Source organism: Lagopus muta, chromosome 15 (assembly GCF_023343835.1).
Source record: "Lagopus muta isolate bLagMut1 chromosome 15, bLagMut1 primary, whole genome shotgun sequence".
Taxonomy (NCBI): Eukaryota; Metazoa; Chordata; class Aves; order Galliformes; family Phasianidae; genus Lagopus; species Lagopus muta.
Window position 1 is genome coordinate 14,059,120 of NC_064447.1, and position 14,805 is coordinate 14,073,924.

The following is a 14,805-nucleotide window of genomic DNA, read 5'->3' on the forward strand; positions in this document are numbered from 1 at the left end:
GGGAGCGTCTGCAAAGCACGGCCTTTGCTCAGCCCAGCCCTCCTGCTGAGGAGGAAAGGACCTCTGAGCGCCTGGTGCAAATGTACACTTTTCTAAGTGCTCATAGCCAGGGGCGCAATTAATTCCATTCTTTCCAAAAGATTTTCAGCTCTGAAAAACTCATGTATTATTTAAGCCTCACAGCTAAACTACCAACATTACCAATGTCCGTTTTTCTTCTTTACACACAAGATAAAAAGAGTTCTGGTGAAAGACCTATACAGAAAGTCCCCTACAACTTGCAAAACCCACAGGTTCCCTGCACCAAGAGCCCTTTCATTCCTGCAGTGACTTTGATGGCACTCTCTCCATCAGCAGATCTCCAGTCAGTGGCAGCCACTGCTGCGCCTGCTCTCAGGTTCCTACAGCAGCATCAAGGGAGCATGATCAGTGGCCAGCACCTCTGCCAGGCTCTCTTCTGTATCTGCAAGATCCAAGCTTCCTTGGATGATGATGCCATAGAGAAAGGCTGATCTCCCCTCTCAAGCTTAAAAGCTGATAGTAACTACATAGTAACCCGCTGAAAAATCCTCACACATGAAGACAGATGCCATCAGAGAACCAGAAATAAACCCAAACTGTAATGGCATGACCAGATTTTGTAGAGCAATGGTTATTCTGACTGAGGAAGTGCCACCTTCAGGCACCCAACCCAGTGCAGCCGCTTCACCACCGGCCCACAGCTCACCTCAGGAAACACCCCAAGCAAAAATGGCTCTCAGGGACAAAACAGACTCAGCTGCTCCTCTGTGATCTCACATATTCGACCACTGTAGAAATGTGGACAAAAACAGGGGCAAAGCTTCACTGGTACGAATTGCTGTTGTCTTCCTTGCCCTCCTGAGACCTAAACTAAGGATTTAACAAGCAGGCGCAGTGCAGGAACCACCATCCGCACAAAGGAGCTTCTCCCTCTCACAGCTGAGGTCCTCCTCCCCTCCTCAGATCACAGCCCTAGAGAGATAGCAAGCATGCAGCCAAACAAACTGCAAACATACAACACGATCTGCTCTTTTTAATGGCCAACCAGCCAAACAAACAAAACAAGCATCTTCAAAGGAATGTGTCCAAATCCTCCACCCTTTGTCACTCAGCAACCATTAAATCCATACAAGCAATAGTGCAGCGTAGAAACCAGCTGACCAGCAGCTACTCCTGCCTGGCTCACAGCCCCCAGGATGCTGACCTCTCAGGGTCACCCACATGCTCTCAGCAATCTCAGTCTCTTTTCAAACAGAAATAGATTTTCTAGAAATCAGAATTACCACACGTTCCAGGTGCTCCAGCTGTCACTCAGCTTTTCTTAAGTTATTACTTCTGTGTATTCAGAGCAGTTTGGGAATGAAGGTTGTCTTGTCACTTCCACGCACTAATGGAACATGGCAATACTTACTCCAGATTTGCCATCTGCTAATAAATGCATACAAACCACGTGATCCCCAGAACGTGGAGCAGCAGAGTAATTGCAATAGATTTCCACTGCAAGATAAATAATCAAAAAAATATCTTTTTTCTTCTGTTTAATGAAAAGCTAGTATTGCACCAAAGGTGAAGACACACAGTAAATACATATATATATTTCCAAGATTTCTCAGTTGAATACACACTGCCCAGCTTTAGCTTTTACTAAGAGGCAGCACCTATTAAAAAAAAAAAAAACAGAACCACAAAACCCTGCCTTCAAATCCCCACCATCTCAGTTATGTAATCAGTCAAACAACAACATGGGACTAAGTTGCTTATCTCTAGCAGAAAAGATCCATCTGAGCTCCAGGTCAGGTTGTAACAGGATGAATGTCCCCGCACGCCCTCTCACCCAAGCACCTTGACGTACCTTGGAAGAAAGCAACTATTTTTAGCAGCCATTTCCACATCCAAGAGAAGCTCTGTTACATTCCCCTGTGCTCAGGTCCTCCTCATGGCCTCCCCAGCACATGCAGGGCAGGATGCAGAAACTCATGGCCAGCTGTGCTCACTGCTCCCCACCCAGCAATCACAGCTCACAAACACTCCAACCCAGCTGGGGTTTCCAGGTGTTTGCTGTTAGCCAGTCCCAACAGCAGACCTAACACTGGGAGTGGGTTTGAATAACCCTCCAATAAAAGATAAACACAGCCAACCATGCTTGCGTGTGCAAAAGTGCAAAAACCCTCTGCTAGCAAATAAATCCCAACACTGAAGCAGTGTTAATGACAAAGCACTCCCACCTGCAGGCTCACAGCCATGCAGGAAAACCTCCACGACAATTTCACCAGCATTGCACCCTCTCAAGAGCAGAAGAGAATCTGCAAAAAGCCATTCCCTGAGAGGGCAGCCCTCAGTATGTGTAAAGCCAGACTTCAGTTCTTTCGGTTCTGAAGAACAAAATAATCCCCAAGACCATGGACTGACAGGGAGACCGATGTTGGCAGGGAGGCCAACGCCAGTGCTGCTCTCTGGCCCATAAGATGTCAGGAGATGAGAACAAAACGTTGCACCACCCCTGCCTTTGGGACATAAAGCGTTGGGACACGGCGGTGTGTTGGTCTTGCAGGGGCAGGAAATGCCAGCACTGCTGTGGGGACTTGTTTTTTAAACCAATCCAAATGAGATCTTTGAAACCTGATGGTGTCACGTTCTGCAGAACCCGCAGACTCTCCATGGCTGGCAGCACCGCGGCTGCAGCCGGTCGCTCTCAGACTGAGCGCCCTCAGCTCATTCACCCACCCAGCAGAGCACGTGCCTTGCTGCCAGACCTGCACAAATGCAGTGCCTCTGCTACCACATTCTGACGGGCGATTTCACCCTGCTTGTTGACCTCACAGCAGTTTGGGACCCTTGTGCCGCCTCCAACCAGCACTGTGCCCAGCAGCAAACTTCCAGCCACCTCTCACACTGGTAACGGCCACCACCCGTGTGCCCACATCAACCCCAACCTCAGCAGCAGCCAGCAGGCACAGGGGCTGTGACACCCACACCCAGGCTTCCAGCTCCAGCAGCTCCTTTTGGCCAAGACTGTGACTTAGGACACGCTGAGAATTCAGGTAACCTCAGAACAGGTCTGTACCGTTAGCAGCCTCCAGAAATACTACCAGAACCCACGGCAATAATGAGAAAGAACATTCAGTGTCTTATGTGACTCCACAGTAATTAAGAGACTCATTTTACATTGCATTTTAATTAAAAGTTGGTTTGTTTTTTGTTGGTTTTTTTTTTTTTAAGAACAGCATACTACATATTAATGGAAATATGTAACTTCAGCCTACAAATGGGACTGTCACCATCTTATTCTTACAGTTCAAACATATGAAAAATAAAATATGATATTTAGCTATATAAATTCCCCCACCCTTTTAAATTATTTTTCTTTTAAATAACAAAAGTATTCACTCTTTCCCAGTACAGTGCATTTGCTATCTGCGAGCCACAAACTAGTAGTCACATCGATGCCAAGGAAATAGCAACACTGTTTGCAAAATATTTAGAGAAAATTAAAAGATATTGCATTCAGCCCAGCGCTTACAAAAGAGACAGTCAGCAAGAATTGAGAAACCAGCACATTTTACATAGGACCATTATAATAACATAGAAAACAGCGCAGAAGACTTATGTTGGAAAAATATAGTGATTCTCAGCAAGCAGAAACTGAACTTTGGCACTTGCTCATAAAAAGGCCTTTCAAAGCAAAACAGAACAGAAATTCACTTATCCACAGCTCGTATATTTAAAAAAAAAAAAAAGAAAAAAAGACAAGGAATAAAGCAAGAGAAACAATAGAGAAAAGTTTACAGGCCAGGTCACTGCAAATTCAGTACATTCACCTACAGAAGATACAAGCACAATCCTTCATCCAACCATCTCTCCTGGGATCCTGGCCAGGGAAAGACAGGCTCTGGGACAGAGCCCCACCTACAGCTTCTCTGCTTCCACGGAGCCACGCTGGCCACAGCCCCATCTTCACATTGAACAAGAATTGCATTTGTCAGATAACGTTGCCTCCTTATCACAAAATAAAGATTTCTGATCTGAGAATTAAGAAGCAAGACTGTTGCACTCAGACAGTGGCTGTTCTGCTCTACTCACAGTTGCACATAATCACTGAAATATAAGGATTAGGTGATTTCTTTAAAAAGGGCTAAAAAAGAATGGCTTCAATTCAAAGGGGAGACAATAGACTGGAAGGAAGGGCTCCCGTTTAGCCTGTTAATCTCAGTGCTTTGTCAGCCCACACATTACCAAAAGGAGTACCAAAGTGAACCTGTGCAAGGCTGCTCCCCAGCCCTGCCAGGAGAACTGGTGCCCTGTAGCAGGGCCTGAGCCAAAGGGAGCTCAGCCCAAAGCATGTTTTTGGATCAGGCCCTAAGGAAGGAAGGGCTGCTCTAACCAACGAGTGCTTCTCCCATTGTCGGGCCCAGTGCCCCAGAACAAACAGCTTTTTATTATTTTATTTATTCATTTTTGTACTGAGGCCATTTATTCAATTTATTTTTGAGGAGTTACGGAAGGGCAGAGAGAAAAACCAGTGCTTTATATTGCACAGGAGATTGTCCTACTAAAAGGGGGCACTTGATGGGAAACGCTTGCAGCTACAAATCTAGCAGACGCTCTTCACATGTCTCCACAGGCCACTTAGTTGCACCTCCAAACACATCCACGTTGTTATCAACCCAGGGGATGATGTTGCCAGGCATGTTGGTAGAGCAGTTAGCAATATTCATGATGTCTTCAGCTTTTAATACCCTGTCCCATATATTGAACTGGCTCATCTCCCCAACGAAGGCTTGAGTTGCATCAAATCTTCCTCCAACTGTGTCCTTTAGGCACACAAGAATCAGGATTAGACGAGAAGGTTATTTCAGTTATTTTTTTCCACCAAACTTGCAGACCCTCCCACCCGCTGCCACCCTGCTAGAAGGAAGAACAGAATTGCACTGAAGAGCACCTTCAAGCTTCTGAAAGGACCACTGTGAACAAGATGTTATTCTGTGAAACAGTTAAAAGCCCCAATCTGAAATGGTTTAGATCAGAGCAAACAGGAGTAACTGCATATCTCCACACAACGGCACAACAGTCACTTGCAGTTAGAGCTACACTTCACTAGCCCTGCCCCCAAGCAGTGCAGCAGGAAGGCAGCTTTAGATACCAAGTCTGACTTAGGATCCATTTTGCAAGCTTGGCACAAGAAAGCTTCAGCAAGAGCTACACTCAAAGCTTTACAGTTAGAGATTAAACTGTAACTGCAGCACTTTGTCAACTGTCCACAGGGACCACAAGATGGGATCTTTGGCTCTGGATACAGAGGCTTCAGCTGGCTGAACCTCGTGAGTAACTCCAACTGTTACTGCACAAGCCTGAAGTGTTTGTTTGCTCAACTTGAAGAGCAAAATCACACTGACAGAAAACTGACAGCATAGGACAAGGCCAAGCACTGCACAGGAAAGTGGTAAAAGAGAGTTACAGAAAGATTGCCAGCCATTTAATAGTAAGCTGGAGCATCTGCTATGTCAAGTGTGTTAGGATTCTGATTTACCATTCTGTCACTTATATCATGGATAAAGACCCACTGAAATCAGCACCAGGACAAAATCAATTCTTCACTGTCTTGCCCAGCTGTGAACTTCAAAATCCTGGAGAAATAATATTTTCTGATATGTATTACAAATCAGTGTAACACATAACAAACCAAAAAATAGAGAACAATGTGAACAGAGCCATGAATTCATGGGCAATAGATTAAAGAGATGTTAACTAGATGGAAGACTGAAAATCCCTTGCTTTTTTCCATATTCAGAAGTGACTCATCCTCAATTTCCTAATTGTGTTCTGTTGGCAATACTAATATCTAAGCTTTCTTAGCATTTGCATTTGGAGAGTTATTTACTTTCATCTTTAATGAGAAACCAAATACATGATGTAGAATTCAAAACTTTGACTTCAGATTCATCTTTAAAGTAGATACCAACTTCTAAGTTAGTCATGAATTCCACTATTGTAAAGATATGGTATGTTACGTACCTAAAAGCCACACAATTCAGCCTAGAGGGAATTCTCCCTAGAAGGTGCATCTATAAAAGATCCTGATAAACCCACATACTCTCCAGTTCCCACTCTTGCTGGTCTGCTCATCCCCATAAATTTTCCTTCGTCTAGTCTGAGGCTCTAGCACTGACATCCTGACTATTCTTGGGATAACGAGGAGGTGGAGGGAGAGAAAAATAAACAATCAATCAATCTGTTAAGGGGGATGGCCAATTTGGCTTCAATTAAAAAAAAAAAATGGAAGCAAGCATGATCTGCTTCAGGAAGCTCCTTTTAAAATGTTACTTTCTGTAACTTCAGTGGCTACATTGATAGCTGTCAGCAATCCAGCTAAAGACCTTCATTTAAGGCATTACGCAGCTGCACTCCGCAGCATTTAGAGTGGAAATAATTTCCAACACGAATATTCTGAATATTTATTACTGAAACAAAACTTCAGTGTGATTATACGAAGTTTCTTTCCTTTCATCTTTTAGATAGCACATATACAATCAGACCAATCATTTAACAGTTTTTCCTCACAGCTGTATGTCTGGAGAGTCTTAATTCTCCTTATTTTAATTGGGCCTTTTTCTTTGTTTTTGTTTTTCTTCGTTTTTGTTTAAACAAGCCACACACACCAGTGGAACTCAGTCACTCACATACCTGCTCCTGACCCAGGATCAAGACACCTCCAGGTTTAATTGGGTGCCAAGGGGCAAGATTCTCTCCAGTGCCAAGCTTCTCTCCATCCTGAAAAGCCTCCCACATTCCATCTCTTGTTGTCCATGTTATACAGATATGATGCCATTTTCCATCACTAATGAAGAGAGGAAGCTGGGCAACCTTCAAAAACAACAATAGTAATAATTCTGAAGAATACGGAATGTTGCAAACCAAGTCTGTCAGTTCAAGCACAACATTTCTAAAAGGCCAGTATCTATCTACCATCTGCACAGGCATAAATGTCAGGAGCAGATGCTACTTCACATTCTCCTACTTTGTCCTAGCAGTCTTGTCTTCAGGAATTTACTTAAATCTCACTGCTTAACCCTAACTTTCCACCCAGTGTCCACACGTTAAGTTTCTCTTCGGGTCTAAGGTTTGTCTGCACCATTTGCAGTAAGAACTCTGACTTACAGAGCGGACTGCTTCCAGTAGAGCTCAGGGAGGCTATTATGCAGGGATTATGCTCCCTTAGGACTTTGAGCTAAAAACCTGCCCCAGTCAAAGACACAAATGCAGTGGGCTACAAAGCAGCTGTGATGTGGGAGGGAGAAAAACATAGCAGAACATTAGTACAACCAACATAAGAAAAAACTGGTAAGACGAGCATGCTCACATCTCCTCTTCCAGAGGCCATTACAAACAACCTGCTTTTCTTTGTATTGATTTGGTAGGACTGTTACAAGTCCTTAACTTGCCACATGACTGAACCAGCCGAGTTGCCCTGTAAAGCTGTAAACACCCAATCCCTTGGAGAGCAGTGAGTTACTAGGAAACCTAGCGGGCCAAAGAAAACAAGGAATGGTGCCTGAAAGCAAGCTGTGCTACAGTGCAGCCTGGGCAAAGTTAAGAATCAAGTCTCACTCACAGGGATTCCAACCCAGTCACTGCTACCAGCAGTTACTTACATTTTGTGACAAACCCAAGCTGAGAGTGAGGAAAAAGGGAGTATTTGATTAATTGTCATTTTCTGTATTAAGACAAAGTCTTGAAAAATTACATTTAAACTGATGTTCAGTCACTAAACATAATAAAACCAGCAACAATGACATGCCTTTTGTTCTCTGCTTTCTGCCTGTGTAGTCTTAGCATAACTGAACCCGTAGGATTATAGAGATAAAAATACTGCAGTTGGCTTAGATCTCACAGGTGTCATAGTAGTGTGGCTTCAAATACTGCTTCTGTTCCTTAGAAGCAAACAGAGGGTTACAGACACAAGAAGCCGAGGCCTGCTGGTAACTCCAGAGGTGCACAGCTCCCTGTCATGCCCATGCAGTGCACAAAGACATGCACCATTTGACTTTGTTGAGAGCGTTTCTGGTCACGACAGATGGGCAACAACAGAAAAGCAGGCACAGCTCTAGAGCTGGCTGCCTCACAGGGAGCCAAGAGTTCTGAGAGGTACCAAGGGCTCAGGCCTAGAAACACCAAGTGTTATTCTGAGCACACAGATGAATAAAGGAGCTAATTGATTCTCACCTTATCGTTAATTAGCAGTTCAATCGGATTATTCCCCCACTCTATGAGGACAATTTCATTAGCTTGACCAGGAACAGCATATGAGAACGGAGTGCCAATTCCAGGAGAAGCACTTGATCTCAGCCATAAACATACAGTGAAAGCATACAGCTCTGGCAGAGTCTTCTTGATCTTCCCATACAAGTAGTTGGTGCGAAGAGGAAGGGACACTTTGAACTCATCAGGTGATTTAAATGCACTGTTACCTAGAATGACATTGAGGAAGAAAAGCCTTTAATGCAAGACAAAACAACGTATATGTAATTAAAGTTAGGAAAAAATATGATTTATATTGAGAATCTTTAATCTTACTTTAGAGAGGGTACACAAAAATATACTGAAGCAGTATTAGCAAATGTTGATTCTACAGCACAGTTAAAATACAACTAGATTTTATATACAATGTGCTAATTACTTAGCTTATTTTTCCTGCTTGCTCAGAGCAAAATATCGGATGGCGCACAACTAATGAGAAGCTATTAAATATTTTTCTTTCTTCATCACTCAGCTCATGGCTAGAAGCCTTCTTATTTCGCACAATTCAAACTGTTTTAAAAGATATTTATTGCTACTAAACAAGGAATCTGTGGTACACTCATTATTAAAGCATCACAGCATTTCACAACCAAAGCCTCTTTTCCTAATACTCCCACACAGGGAGCCAGCAGCCCCATTTTGCACATAGCTGGGCTGAGATAACAGGTTGAAGCTCCCATTCTGGATGGCCAGTCTGAAGTAACAAGAATGAACACATTCCATAAAGTAGAGTTACATTTAGTAGGACAGATTTCCACCCCAGAGACAAAACCTGTTCTGGAGACCTGAACCAAAATATAAGGCTGAAGTTCAAAGTGACCCAAAGAAAAATGTGACAGGAAGTTGAGAACTGCCAAGACATGGGACACTGATGTAGCTACCTGCAAGTAATGTTTTAGATTTAGATATATTCACGAGAAGAGAGAAATCCCAAATTGTGTCATTAAATAAAACCCTACAGTTCTGCAGTAGAGCATCAACTTCAACCTTTTAGCTACTTGTTCTTCTGATCCCCACCCATCTTTACCCACATTCCTGAAACAAACAACATCCCCTGCCAAATTTTCACTCCCATCCAAATGAAGAGCTGCTGCCACAAAAGGTTGCCACAATTTTTATATGAAATTTTCAAACTGTTGGCACTCTGTCAGTTCCCATTCTCAGAAGTGGAAGTGTTGTGACTGTGTTTTTTCACAAAAAGAGTGGGCAGAAGAAGAAAGAGCTCTTTCTTGAGGAACTTACAGATATACCGAATTTATAAGCAAATAAAAACAGGATCTTAGGGCCAACGTTCAGCAATCTCCACTAGCATGGCACAGCCTGTCTCACGTATAATAGAAAATGTACTCCATTGAGAGCATTAGTCACTGTCTGGAAGAGCTAAAGGAAGCAATAATAGGTTGGTAAAGAATAGAAGTATAAACAAGATGAACACACACAGCGAAAGACAGTCCTTGCTCTAAAGAATCTCAATTAATTTTGAACAAGAAGGACAACAGTCATTCCATTTTAGAGGGATTTAGATTTAAAACACAGCAAGTGACTTGTCCATGTTTCCAGCAGCACTGCACACCACAGTTCAGGTCAGGTACCACCAGTTGCAGGACCGCTCCTCCCCTCAGCCCTTCTTTTTATCGCATCACGTACTGCATTAGCAGCAAACAACAGGCAAAGAAATGACCAGAAGACTTTGGCAATCATGGCAGCCGTGTGAACCTCGAGCTCCTCTGCCCCACTGATACACACCACTTCTGTCACAATTACATACAGAAACCCAAAGTTCGTGCAGCCACCTCAGAAGGTCAGTACTTCTCCATTCACCTCCCTTCAGGATAGCCGGGAGCTTATGGCACGCTCGTTAGCCAACTGGAACAGATGCTAGAGAGTATGTCATTTACAATGAAAGCACAGGAGAAATCCTATTTTTAGGAGACGTCAGATCACAATAAACATTGACTTCGTGCAGTCTACAGATTGATGAATTTCTTAGATCGTTATTACCCTCACTTTGGTTTGACTGAGGAGCCAAAGGCACAGAAGAGCTAAGCAAACTGCAATGTAACAGACAGCAAATTACACAACCAGAAGCAAACTCGTGCCTCGGTTGCTGGCCCCAACACACCACTTCCCTGGAGGCTTGTAGGAAGACAGCCTTCTCCACACACAAAAAACAGAGCTGGGAAGGGGCTATTTTTAACCCAAATAAATTACACATCCTTGTTCTCCCACTGCTGCATCTCTCTTTCTGATGACTTACTGATATGAGTCACATCTTTCAGAGACATGACTAGCAATACTTGCTACATAAGACACTGACAGACTACAGTTCTCCAGAATATTAGTTACAGCGTAGGCCTTACTTCAGCTCTATGGAAAGTGTCAAATGGCGGTCAGTAGAGGAACTCCTCTCCCTCTTTCCTCACCTTCCACACTTTTACTTAAAAACAATAATGCAGTATTATAAAACAGACTCATTAGACTTCAGATTTAAATTAATGAGATACACGTGTTCACATCATTTTGAAAGCATGTCCATTGGGCTGTTTTCAAGCAGACAGCCATTTACCTTGGAAGATCTTTCAAAGACTGGACAGTGATACCTGCTGGTACTGCCCACTCTTAGAAACATAGTTCTGATCTTCAGCTCTTTTCTATGGGCATCTGTAATTCAAATGAATGAATTCTATTCAAGCTTACAAGTCTCAGCAATCTAAGTATCAGAAGTATCACCAAAATGACTGGGATTAAGAGAGTGTCCTCCAGTGGCACCGTGTATAGTCTACTGTAAACTCCAAGGGCTACCTGGGAACAGGACACAATTCAAGTACTTGCTGTTACTCAGTGGCATAACCAGCAATAAAATTAGAGACTTTATCCCAGCAGCGATACTTCAAAAAGCAACAGGAAATGGTTCTGGAAAAGATGCCATTTATTACGTCAAAGGCAGTTGTGCTAATGTAGCCCATACAGTTTCCCAATAAAGAAAGGTAGTTCTTAAGAGTGTACTCAGCGTTACCCCAGCATTTATCACACATCGATATTGTACCACTTCCAGTTTTCACTCATCTCCTTAATATGCCTCTATCAAACAAACACTGAGAATTTCATCCTAAACAGCCCCACATGTCAAGGTAAGAGACAGAAAGCCAAAGCCATGCAGAGGCCTGACAAGCAGGAAGCCTGGGATAGAAGGAAGAAGGGAATCTAAGCATTAGCACTGTTACCTAATACCTAGCACCTTAACCAGAAGGCAGCTGTCTTTCCCTCAAGGCACACATTTATACCAGAGTACTGGATGGGGAGAGAAGGCAACGTAAATCAGCATGGAGAAGAGTCTAGATTCTGTGCAAATTACCTTTTTCTAATTCAGACACCCTTTCTAGCAATGCATTCAAGGCTGTCTCTGTCTTCTGCCGATGGGCCGATGTCTCATTATGAAGCAAAGATTTTTCATCCTCAAGCTCAGCCACCTTGCTCAGCAGCTGGCGTTCCAGGTCTCCAAGCCTCCGCTGGAGCATCTCCCGCAGGTCATTGGGCAGCGCCGCGTACGACACGTTGGCTCTGAGCTGGTGCTTCAGGGGAAAGAAGGAAAAAACATAATTGTTTCTCAAACAGAAAGTTGAATGTGGACACATTTCTGACTCGGGGGGGAAGGCAGGATCACTGAGCTCTCCAGCAAGCACAAGAGAGGCATTGCTTTTTAGCACTTGTCAAGTTCAGTGCTTTTATCAGCACTGTAGCAAAACATGTCCTGAAACAGGAAGGCACTTTTGTAAGAGGTTTCCTGCATTTCATATGAAGGAACCCCTTCGTACCTTCAAGTTAAGAGAAATCAGTGTAGGAGAGCAGGTCTGATGCATTTCCATTAATATGGGTATACGTGGCATATTACTCAGTCTTTCCTTTTCTCATTGTGAATGATGTTGCCAAACAGAAAAACTATTATTTAAACTAAAAAGTTAAAGTACTCAAGTTCCCTCAGTTTCAGTTTGCAGAGTATGGAGTCGGATGCTCTTTAGCCCAGCTATAGATACTAAGAGTGAAAGAATTACCTAAACCACAACCCAGAAAACCAACATGTTAAATAGCGCTGGGATCTCAGATAGCCTACAGCTCCACTGCCTCCTATTCCAGCGGTGTTTCCCTTCTGCAGCCCTAAGAACATAACGGCAGCACGAGGAGCCCCGAGAAGCCGGCAGCTTTCCAGAAGGTCGTTACACAACCACATCGCTCCGAACTGCATGTGACAGTCCGCTGCTCGCACCTCACAGAGTAACGCCAAAGCAGCCGCTCTCCATCCCCCCGGGCATCTGCGAACCCCTGAGGACGGCCGGAGGAGCACAGCGCGCAGCGCCGCTCCCGTAGGGAATCGATTATTCTCACACGCACCGCTCAGCCGCTGCCCGGAGGTCTCGGCAACCCTCCGGAGTAGGGAAGGAGTTCCCCCTTTCAGTCTAGGACACCAGGCGCATTCTTTCTATCTAACGTCAGCCCTAAATACATCACCCGTCCCCATGCCAGCCCCGACAGTGTCCCCGTCACCGCACCCCGAGCCCCATCGAGTCACGTCCCCCAAAAGAAGAGGTTTAGACGCGAGCACGGGAACCGAGGCAGGAAAACCGTGCCCCATCCGCGCACAACGGAGGCACGCGCTGGCGGAGCAGCCCTCAGAGCGGTGCCGAGCAGCAGAGCCCCGCGCAGCGCCCCGGCCGGGAGGAGAGCTCGGAGCCGAGCGGGGCAGCCGTACCTCCAGGCTCTCCAGGCGGTCCTTGAGGGTCTGCATGGTGCGGCTCAGCTGGTCGATGACCTGCGCCGGGTCCCGCGGCAGGTCGCCCATCGTGTCCTTGCCCTTCTCCTTCTTCCACGGCCCCTTGCCGTCGGTCACCTCGCAACGGCTCAGCTTACCGGTGAGCTCGCGGATGGCCTCCCGCTGGCTGCCGATGGTCTCCTTCTGCTGCAAGACCGTCTCCCGCAGCTGCAGGACGGTGGCCTTCAGCTCCTCCTCGGGGGCCGGCGAGCCGCCCTGAGCGGGCACAGGGGGCAGCGGGCAGCCGGCGCCGGCGGCGTCCAACGGCAGCGAGGTGCAGACGAAGCGGCTGCCCGGAGGGCTCTCCCGCTCCATCGCCGCCCCTCGGCCGCCCGCGGCCACGACGAGCAGCAGCCCGGCGACTACGGGCAGCATCCCGGCGGCCGCGCGGAGCGACGGCGGGGCGGCGACGGCGGGACGGGGACAGCAGCCGATCCCGCCGCGCTGCCGGGAGCCGGGAGCCGCCCGCCCCGTCCCCTCGCGCTCCTCGCGCGGCTCTCGCGCCGCCGCCGGCCCGCGGCTCTTATAGGCGGGGCGGGCGCGCGGGGGCTCGCGCCGGTTGGCTGCGGCCTCCGCTGACGCCGCCCGGTCCCGAGGCTGAGAGGGGGCACCGAGCGCCCACCGTCCGCCACGAGCCCAGCGGGACGCCGGGAGCGCGGGGGAGCGCGGAGCACCGCCGAGCTGCCGGCCGGCGCCGGCACGGAGCGCGGGCGCGGCGCCGGTCGGAGCGGAGCGGCGCTCGGCTCTTACAATGGGGAGAAAAAGGGACCGGGGCGTTTCAAGAAGGAGCGTCAGAAATTTCCGTGGAGGACCGTAAGAGCGCCGCGGGTTTCGCTCTATCGCTCGTGGCATCTAATAGTTTGGAGCGTAATTATTTACCATTTCTGCCCACCCGAGGACGTAGCACGCCGCCGGCCGCCAGCAGGCAGGGCAGCACGGCTCCCGCACACACGGGCTGCGCTCTGGCCGCCCCCGAGTACGATTTCTCATTTGGGGCAAGTTTACAGGTGGACACTGAGGACATTTTACCACGGAGCAAATAATTACTATATATTACTTGATTAGCGATTAATAAAACCGAGGAATAATATCTCATAAAAAAACCGAGGTGCCCGTGTGAATTACTTGATGTTACAGAGCCTGCAGAGCTGCACGTCAGCCACAGGTACCACACTCCCTGCAGCCCGGCTGGTCTGCTCACACCCTCCAGCAACACCCTGCATGGAAGCTGCATTACTCAGAGCTGATGGCAGCCAATAAGTCACAGCAGGGAGAGATGCAGCTCACATGGCTTACTCAGGGAGAGAATACAGAGGATGTGTAACAGGAGACCGGAGGCTCCAATTTCTGCCTGAACTCCTCATTGCATTTCAACTGAATCTTCACCCTCCTGATCCAGATTTTTAAGCTCATCTCACATAGAGGTGTCCCCAAGCAAAGATTTTGGCTCAGTGCTTAACTAATAAAGGCACTGTTCCTTTGGAGTTTCAAGCAGCATATAGACTGCTTAATCAGAGATTGTCCTAATCTCTAATTTAGGCAATCTGAGAAGTAACTGAAACAGCAGCAGGCAATACACAACTGATTTCCAGAGGTCTATACAGTATATGGCAGTAAACTGCTTACGAAAGGTTTTATCCTTTATTACAGCACTGCTTTCATGTTGGCAGACAAGGACAGTA

The 14,805-nt window shown here is 46.5% G+C and overlaps 1 protein-coding gene across 2 annotated transcripts; it reads right to left on the reverse strand.

Annotated features, from left to right (window-relative positions):
• Nucleotides 1-3,168: 3,168 nt before the first annotated feature.
• NPTX2 (neuronal pentraxin 2) lies at nucleotides 3,169-13,563 on the reverse strand. 2 transcript variants are annotated; one of them, XM_048961895.1, is made up of 5 exons: nucleotides 13,064-13,559; nucleotides 11,672-11,888; nucleotides 8,242-8,486; nucleotides 6,703-6,882; nucleotides 3,169-4,832 (listed from the first exon to the last, which is right to left on the reverse strand). In XM_048961895.1, exons 1-5 carry the CDS (start codon nucleotides 13,496-13,498, stop codon nucleotides 4,605-4,607), a joined length of 1,305 nt encoding a protein of 434 aa, XP_048817852.1. In that variant the 5' UTR covers nucleotides 13,499-13,559; the 3' UTR covers nucleotides 3,169-4,604. The 2 variants fall into 2 exon arrangements, with proteins under 2 accessions (XP_048817852.1, XP_048817853.1); XM_048961896.1 differs by lacking the exon at nucleotides 3,169-4,832 and adding an exon at nucleotides 4,881-5,645 and having other exon boundaries at nucleotides 13,064-13,563.
• Nucleotides 13,564-14,805: the final 1,242 nt, after the last annotated feature.

Excerpts from the sequence above, each read along its gene's own strand:
- NPTX2 (XM_048961895.1), bottom strand. The coding sequence starts at position 13,498 with ATGCTGCCCGTAGTCGCCGGGCTGCTGCTCGTCGTGGCCGCGGGCGGC. Across the intron at positions 11,889-13,063 it reads ACCGCCTGGAGAGCCTGGAG|CACCAGCTCAGAGCCAACGT; the intron begins GTACGGCTGCCC and ends TTTCCCCTGAAG. Across the intron at positions 4,833-6,702 it reads TGATCCTGGGTCAGGAGCAG|GACACAGTTGGAGGAAGATT; the intron begins GTATGTGAGTGA and ends GTGTGCCTAAAG.